The following is a 9012-nucleotide window of genomic DNA, read 5'->3' as shown; positions in this document are numbered from 1 at the left end:
TAAGAACAGTAGAAGGTCAAGCCCCCTCGTTGGAGATGAATCCCTTTGAGCTCACAGAGGTAAACCCCCTATTTCACTGATTCCTTCAGGGGACAAATACTCATGTGTGGCTGGAATCCTTCATGCAGCCAACTGAACATTGTGAACTATGAAAACTGAACCCTAACTGGTGGTTGAGTAGATGGGCACTGGTCAGTTAGTGAAAAAGGACCAAGACATCTGGAGTAAGAAGTGTCCTGCAGAGCGCACAGCTGGCCTCAGTACAGAATGAAGTGGGTCAGGGTCAGGGTATCGCCTAGTGTGGCAGGGGGGTCTACCCTGATGATGTTTAAACTGAGTGGAGTCAGGAGTTTGTGTCCCCACTTACAGGAAGGTCCAGGTGGGGTATCCAAGCAGGGACAGGACAGTGAAGTGGGCTCCCTCCCAGGCAGGGGCCAGGCCATCTGGGAACGAGTAGACATTCTCTGGGGGTAAAGCTCAGCCCTGTCCTCAGCAGCAGGAGGTCAGAAGCCAGGTCTCAGGGGGCACAGCTCAGGGCAGCCATGGACAGATGGAGGGCAGGGGTGTGAAGGGAAGCCTGGCCCTCCCTCCCTGCTCAAAGTGCAACCTCCCTGCCCCTGAGTCACTCATCTCCCCAGGGTCCTTTGTGAGCACAGCTCTTGGTGGTGCAGACATTGCAGAGCATTGTGTCTTTCTTCATCTGTAGATGACACTGAGTTGATATTCATCAGATCCCAACAACAACAACCTTCCACTTCCATGATGGATGTGGATTTGGCCATGATAGAAGGACAGGAGGGACGTGGCCAGTGCCAAGTGGGCACACATCCCTGACCATGAGGGATATAAAGGGCACCCTGTGAGGATCTGGAGCAGACATTCCCCAGGTGACCTGCCTTGTGTGAGAGCCCAGAGACTGAAGATGAAGAGTTTGCTCCTGACCTTCTTGCTTCTGGGGCTGGTGGCTGTTCTGAAGGCCCAGGAAGTCCCCTTGGATGACCAGGAGGAGGTGAGGAGGGGAGGGGAGGTAGGACAAAGGCACAACCCTGGTTGGTGCTGGAAGACTTGTTCAAGAGGTGTCCTTGAAAACTGAAGTCCATCGTTGCACCCCAGCATGAGATGGTCAGATCAGGGACTCTACTGTTTACTAGCAGATGGAGCCCCTGCAGGAGCACAGGCCTGGAGCAGGGGAGTAGGCTTTGGGCATGAGTCTTTGTTCATGACTTGGGCTACCAGAAGGCTTTGTAAGGTGGGATCTTCAGGACAGAGGATTTATCCAGTGCTGAATTCCACACCTCTAAGAGTGTGTACTTAGAAGGCAAACAGCTTCTGCTTTCACTGGGCCAGAGAACCCAAGTGGTGGGCTCCCTCTAGAGTGCGTGTGTTTGGGGATGTGTGGTGTCAGCCCTCTTCAGAGCTACGGCCTGGGCTCTGGAATGTCTGCTCAGGCTCCAGGCTCAGGTACTGGAGTCTGGGGAGAATAAGCGACAGGCTGGGTATGTTCAGGGCTCTGTCTTCCACAGCTTTCTGGGACCTGGCACATAAAGGCCATGGTATGTGACAGGAACCATACAGAGACGGAGGGCCCCAAGAAAGTGTTCCCTATTACAGTGACAGCCCTGGAAGGAGGGGACTTGGAAGTGGAGATGACATACCGGTGAGTGTTCCTGCCTACTCTCTTTCTGTCCTCCATTCTTATTTTGGTGTTGCTGATGGAATGCCCCTGCCTTTGAGGAGCCATGGCGCCAGGCAGTACTCTAAATCTTGATGTGATATTTTGGGGTCACCTGGTCAAGGCCGATACACCTGGTAAGCTGATCATGGCTCCTGTTTTACAGGAAGAAGGGCCAGTGTCACAAGAAGAAAATCGTGATACACAAAACTGATGAGCCCGGCAAATACACTGCCTGTGAGTCCCCTGTGGCCCAGGGTCTTTTGCAGGGGTGATGTCCTGTATCGAGGGTTCCTGCCTTGTTCATCTCCCAGTATGGTCATCCTCTCACATTCCATGTACCAGACACTAGAGGTCATGGGTTAGTCCACCCCAGGTGCTGACTGATGTGTTCTGTGTTCCCCCATCCCCCCCCCCACCTCCAATTTCACTCTCAACTCAATGCTAAATACAGGAAAGCAAGGCAGGGAGGTTCTCAGGCCTGGAGCCAACCTCAGCCCTGCCTTCCTCTGGAATCTTAGCAGGTCCTGGTGATGTCCTGGGAAATGGGTTCTGTCTAATTTTGGAGATCACAGAGAGACCAGAGCTGGACTGGCTGGGTCTCCTGGGAGACCACAAGTGTTCCAGAGCATTCCTTTGAAAAACCTCTCAAAGTTTTTCAAAGAACTGCAATGTTAAGAGCTATTTCTCTGTTCACCTATAGTCAAGGGTAAGAAGGTCATCTATATTCAGGAGCTTTCTGTGAAGGACCACTACATCTTCTACTGTGAAGGCCAGCATCACGGAAAGTCACGTCGCATGGGGAAACTTGTCGGTGAGGAACCATAGAAATGCCATGTCCTGCCCCTGGTCTCTGCTTCTAATAGCCATAGAAGGGCAGCAGCCACGCCAGGCACCGAGAACTGGGAAGTCTCAGGCTGCTGCCCAGGCAGTACATAAAATCCAAAGTGTAAAGTGGGCCCAACAGGGAGGGGACCCGGCTCATGTGACCTTTGGAGGCCTGAGCACTCAGGAGGTGTTCCCACCCCCCTGGAGCTGGTGAATGCCATTTCCAGGGGTTTTAGGTAACTGCTGGTCAATATGAAGGTGATTAACCTGATAAGGGCCTTGATGTGTATGTAGTATCCTCCAAGGTCAGGGGACAGACCCATGCATCTGTGTCTTAGTTAGGGTTTCCATTACTGTGAAGAGACACCATGACCATGGCAACTTTTTTTGTTTGTTTGTTTTTTGTTTTTTCGAGACAGAATTTCTCTGTAGCTTTGGAGCCTTTCCTGGAACTCACTCTGTAGCTCAGGCTGGCCTTGAACTCACAGAGATCTGTCTGCCTCTGCCTTCTGAGTGCTGGGATTAAAGGTGTGCACCACCACCACCCAGCTGCATGGCAACTCTTATAACGAAAAACATTTAATTTGGTGGCTTACAGTTCAGGGGTTCAGTCCATTATCATCATGGTAGGACATGACAGCATGCAGGCAGACACAGAGCTGGAGAAGGAGCTGAGAGTTCTACATCTTGACTTGCAAGCAACAGGAAGTGATCTGGGACACTGGGCATGACTTGAGCATGTACAAGACCTCAAAGCCCACTACCACTGAGACACATTCCCTCCAACAAGACCACACCTGCTCCAACAAAGCCACACCTCCTAATAGTGCCACTCCCTAGGAGCTTATGGAGGCCAATAACATTCAAAGGGCCGCACTCTGAGATCCAGGGCTCTTACTGGTTTGGGGAGTGACCCTGAAAGCCTCTTCAGGTTTACGAAGATCACAGGATCATTCGGTGTCTGGGAGTCCCAAGTCCAGAGCTGCTTGTCCACAGCCAGGGTCCGCTTCCCTCTTATCCTGACTGCTCCAGGTTGACAGCCCCAGGGCTGGTCAGTGTTCTTGACCTTTGTCACTGGTTCCCTCCAGAGCTCCATCACTACTGCCCTGCTCACCTGGCCCTCTCCCCACAGGGAGAAACCCCGAGGAAAACCCAGAGGCCATGGAAGAATTTAAGAAATTTGCCCAGGGCAAGGGATTACGACTGGAAAACATCTTGGTGCCTGAGCAGAGGGGTGAGAGTGGGACTGCCCACATCCCTCCCTCTCCACTCCTTTTCTCCTCTCTGAGAGCACCCTGTCTCTGTTCTTCTTTGTCTCCACTGTCACTCACATCTCTGCATGTTCCTGTATGCCTCCACCTGTACCTTATGTATTTGTGTTACTCATGTGTTTTTGCCTCCCACAAACCCCACTGCCCCCTCATAAGGGCACCAGAGTGCAGCTTCAAGTTTTGGTTGTGGAAGGGTCTGAGCTGCAGGTGTGATGGGGTCCTTACCCAGAGCTCCTTCTCACCACTGGCCTTTTCTTGGTTTCTACAGATCAGTGCATCCCTGAGAGTGACTAGGGTAAGTGGCCCTCTGGGAGGACTACGTGTTTTGATCCTTATCTCATCCACTTGGGCAGAAATGGTCTACTCAAGAAGTGATCCCTAGTATATTCCCTGGACTCTGCCCTTTGCACCGTTATATCCCCCTACCTCCCACATCCAGGGACACTCAGATATTTGACAGATCATGAGTGTAAGAGACAGGATCACTCTTGTGACTGTGGCCTCGGAGCAAAGACTGCACAAATGCTTTAGAATAGAATACTTGCCACTTACCTCTGTTCTCTTTGCCACAGTAGCCAATCATGAATGTACTTGTTGGTCCTGTCCCAACATCAACACAGTTCTGAGACATCCTTGGACCTCCCCTCCCATGGACTACTTCCTCACCATCACTGCTGAACTTCCCTCATACCTCAGCTCCATCCATCCCCAATACTGACTCCTAATAAAGCATCTCAGCATCATTCTGGCTCAGCATGTCTGTAAAGGCCTTGCATTGGATGCCTAAAAGCTTTGACAGAGTAGAGACTTGTGGATGTTGGGGAAGATTTTGGGCTCAGCAAAAGCCAGTTCCTGAAGAACATGAACTATATTTTAGTCAGGGTTCTCTATAGAAACAGATATAACAGAATGAAACTATATTTATAAAAAAAAAAAAAAAACTAGACCAACATGGCTGTTTCCTGATGGAAAATCCAAGAATCTAGTAGTTGTTCAGTCCATGAGGCTGGATGTCTCAACCAGTCTTCAGTATATGTCAAAATCCTGAAAAGAAGGCTCTAGTATCAGTGAAGAAATAAATTTGCTGGCAAGGGCAAGCAGGCAAAAAGCAAGCACCCCATTCTTCCATGTCCTTTATAAAGGCTGCCATCAGAAGGTGTGACCCAGATTTAAGGTGGATCATCCCACACTGAAAGATCTGGATTTAGGTGGGGTCTTCCCATTTCAAATAATTCAGTCAAGAAAAATCCCTCACAGGTGTATCCAGTAGCTTGGGTTTAGAAGTCAAGTTGACAAACAATAGCCATCACATCCACTCTGTAGATTCTGTAGGGACATCCTCAGGGCCCAACTGATCAGCTGTCATGGGCCATAAGACTATGCAGCAGATGACAACTGATATTCATAAGGTCAACCCACCAGAAGAATAACTCTCTGATGGAGGAACCTCATCAAGCAAGGCTTATGGGGCCACAGGCTACTATGGATTCTGGTTGCTTCTTTCTGTAATTTTCTCATGTGCCACCACATTTCTCCCTTAAAACAGCTATGGGTGTTTCCTCCACTGCCTATGTATTTATCTTGTGAATATATTCCATCTATTGGGCTCACATATACCTGTGGATAGTCAGGAAGTGATTTCTTCTTAAGATTTATAATTTTGATGAATAGAAATAATACTAGAATATACTTTCATAGCCAGACCTTTGTCTCACAGTACTTCAAAGTAAACAAATTGCCCTTGCAAATGAATGTACAAGGAAGGACGAATTCCCAAGTGTCTGTTTGTTTAACCAAGGTCAGGCACAAAGCAAATTTAGTAGACATAATTCCCTGCAGCAACAGGCTCTCTGCATGAACTCAGTTTTATGATACAAGACTCAATCTTCAGCCAACTAACTGTTTATTGTTCAGGTCCTGAAATTTACACAGGGAACAGAATAGCAATTAATTTGGGGTTGCAGGCAGGATAGGAACATGTATTTTTAGATTTGGGATGCTTTTAAGGTCACTGTCTCTCAGGGAAGAGCTGGGCACTGGTGCTACATGCCTCCCTCCCTCACTTTACAGGGAGTCTGGCTGACAGCCAAGCATTGCCATGTTTACTCACCATGCCTGGTCAGAATGGCAACCCTAACTTGAGAGAAACTGTGTGATTTCTATGTGTTACCATATGGCTCTGCTTCTTATTGTTTACTCAAGAAATGCAATGTGACCCTCAAAATGTAACATATATTGTCCAGAGTTTTTCTGTTAGATAGAGATATATAGCTGTGTGGAGCCAGAGAGATTTTTCAGACAGACAGATTTTTTTAGATGAAGTAAAAAGGAAAGTTAGCATCAGTATGCATGTGTTTCTTTTCCTAATACCCCTCAGATATAAAAGTTTAGTTCCCAGTGACATTGTGGATTTTTTTTTCAAACCTTGAATGCAGTCTTAGAGCAGAATCTCCTAAAATCAGCCATTGGCCCACATGGCTTATCCCACACAGGCTATTGAAATCACTCATCATTATTGCATCTAGGTCTGTCTATCTATCCCCTCTGTGATTTTTAAATGAAATTTGGCACACAAATATGTGCATCTTTTTATAGTTTTTATTTTATGTGTCTGAGTGTTTGCCTGCCTGAATGTATGTATGGTGGCCAAGGAGGCCAGAAGAGAGCATTGGATCCCCAGAGCTAGTGTTACAGATGATTACAAACCATCACATGGGTGCTGGGAACCAAACCTGGGTGCTCTGCAAGAGCAGTCAGTGCTCTTAACCACTGAGCATCTCTCCAGCCTCTTATTGAGTCTTCTTGGTGGATTGTTCCTGTTTTTAATATGTAATGGCCTTGTTTATATTTTCTTACTAATTTTGGCTCAAGACTTACTTTGTTAGAATGAGCAGAATAGCACGAATCTTAGAAGGTCTTATTAATAAAATCAAACATGGAGCCAGGTATTGGGGTGAATGCTGAAAGATCAGAGCAACAGAACAAGCCACAGCCACCTCACCTTGCCAATTCCTCAGCTGATCCTATTTCCTCAGACTGGAAGCCTCTCAGTTCTAATCCAGAATGAATCTCAGCTGAACTGTTGCTCAAAAGTCTAAAAGCTTAACCAGGCTCTAGTTCCTCGTCCTTACACCTTAAATACCTTTCTGCTTCCCACCATCACTTCCTGGGATTAAAGGCTCTTTTTATCACGCCTGGCTGTTTCCAGTGTGGCTTTGAACTCACAGAGATCCGGACAGATCTCTGCCTCTGGAATGCTAGGATTAAAGGTGTGTGTGCCACCATTTTCTGGCCTCTATATCTAGTGGCTGTTCTGTTCTCTGATCCCAGATAATTTTATTAGGGTGCACAATACTTGGGGAACACAGTACCACCACAGAGTAGAAACACTCCTTGTTTGGTTTTTGCCTTCTATTTGCATTATGATTTTCATTCTTTTACCTTCAGCCTGTGCGTGTTCGTTGGCAAGACATGTTTCTTGCATTAGCAATGTCCCAACCTTGTGTTGGCATTCATACCGCAGTTTACATTTCAGGTTCCCATTGAGTGGGGTTTTCTGATTCCTTCAGTTTTGTTCTTCTTTCTTTGTAAAAGATTTTTATTTTCAATTTTGTGTGTTGTGGGACTATGTGTGGCCATTTTCACACATGTGTGGGCACCTGCAAAGACAAGAAGGGAGTATTGGATCCCCTGCAGATGGAGGAGTTACAGGCAGTTGCCAGCTGTCGTAATGTGGGTGCTAGGAACAGAATGTGGGTCCTCTGCAAGAGCAGGACACATCTATAACCACTGAGCAATCTCCTCAGCCTCATTTTTGTTGCCTTTTTTATTTGAATATAATTGCTTGTTTTATTCCATTTCCTTTTCCTAGCACAGGAGGTTTGTTAGTCTACTGTGTTGGACATAATGGATGGTTTCTTTCCTGGCTTTCCTTAGTCTACCTAGTCTTTTTATAAAGTTTGTTCTTATGCTCTTGAGATTGAGGCTGCCTATCTTTCTTCTCTGTACACAGTATTCTTGAAAGTATCTTCTGTAGTGCATCCTGAGTGTTCATGAACTGCTTTAGTGGTGTCTGTTCTAGAGGGCCTATATTTCTTAATCAGTTTTAGAAGATAACAGTGATGGATAGAATGATCATGATTAGCACTTATTTAAGGGTTTGGAATATATTGTTCTAGACTTCACTGGCTTTTAAGGCTTCTAATGAGAAGTTTGATGTTATTTTGATGGGTTTCCTTTTGTAAATTGTCATTTTTTTTCTTTCAGCTTTTAATGTTTTTTCTTTGCTCTGTGGACTTAGTATTTTAGCCATAATGTGTTGTGGTAAATTTCTTCTCTGACCACATCTATTTGAGATCCCAAATACCTCTTGTGGTGGTTTGAAAGAAAATGGCCCCAAAAGGAGCAACACTATTAGAGACATGCCTTGTTGGAGGAAGTGTGTCCCTGTGGAGGTGGCCTTTGAGGTCTCCTATGCTCAGGCTATGCTCAGTGTCACAGTTCACTTCCTGTTGCCTGTGGATCTGGATGTAGGACTTTCAGATCCTGCTCCAGCACCATGTCCTCCTGCATGCTGTCATGTCCTACCATGATGATAATGGACTAAATCTCTGAAACTGTAAGCCAGCCCCAATTAAATGTTTTCCTTTATAAAAGTTGTGGTCCTGGTGCCTCTTTACAGCAACTGAAACTTTAACTATGATATCTCCTATGCCAGAATATCCATTTATTTCCCTAACTTGGAAGACTTTTGTGCTATGATTTTTGTTACACTGGTTGATGTTTGTATCTCAGTCCCTTCTTTTTACTCTGGATTCTCAGTCTCTTGATTGTGTCAGAGTTCTTCAGAGAGGTTGGCATGTATAGGAGGAGCACAGCCAGTTAACTTGATAAAACTGCAGCTGTCCTGTCCTGGGTAGTGTGCATAGGCATGTGTGCTAGCTACTTCTCTGGGAGCCAACTTGGAGTCTGCCACTGCACCTGGTGATTGGTGACGCATGACTATCAGAATGCTGGGGCCAATAAGAAAGAGACAACACAGCTAAGAGAGACTCCAGATGCCAATGGGAAATTGGGAGGGGGTATATAGGTTGGCCCCATGTCCACTAGAAACAAGTCCGCTGCTTGCTTCTCACCTGACTCCTGGTATCTGTGTTGTTGACTCTGCACTTTCTCTCCCCCTCTCTCAAGGATGTCCAGATAGAGTGATCCATAACAGCCATACTTATTTATTTTTCCTTT

At 46.5% G+C, this 9012-nt stretch overlaps 1 protein-coding gene across 1 annotated transcript; it reads left to right on the top strand.

Annotated features, from left to right (window-relative positions):
• Positions 1-922: 922 nt before the first annotated feature.
• LOC118581424 (odorant-binding protein 2a-like) lies at positions 923-4065 on the top strand. Its single transcript, XM_036183527.1, has 6 exons — positions 923-1009; positions 1524-1657; positions 1839-1909; positions 2376-2486; positions 3633-3734; positions 4040-4065. Exons 1-6 carry the CDS (start codon positions 923-925, stop codon positions 4063-4065), a joined length of 531 nt encoding a protein of 176 aa, XP_036039420.1.
• Positions 4066-9012: the final 4947 nt, after the last annotated feature.

The sequence above is a fragment of the Onychomys torridus genome, chromosome 4 (assembly GCF_903995425.1).
Source record: "Onychomys torridus chromosome 4, mOncTor1.1, whole genome shotgun sequence".
Taxonomy (NCBI): Eukaryota; Metazoa; Chordata; class Mammalia; order Rodentia; family Cricetidae; genus Onychomys; species Onychomys torridus.
The sequence above is the reverse complement of the archived record's forward strand: the minus strand, read 5'-3'. Positions and strand labels throughout refer to the sequence as shown.

Coding starts and splice junctions, on each gene's coding strand:
- LOC118581424 (XM_036183527.1), top strand. CDS start 923: ATGAAGAGTTTGCTCCTGACCTTCTTGCTTCTGGGGCTGGTGGCTGTT. Junction 1,910..2,375: donor GCCCGGCAAATACACTGCCT/GTGAGTCCCCTG, acceptor GTTCACCTATAG/TCAAGGGTAAGAAGGTCATC. Junction 2,487..3,632: donor TCGCATGGGGAAACTTGTCG/GTGAGGAACCAT, acceptor CTCTCCCCACAG/GGAGAAACCCCGAGGAAAAC.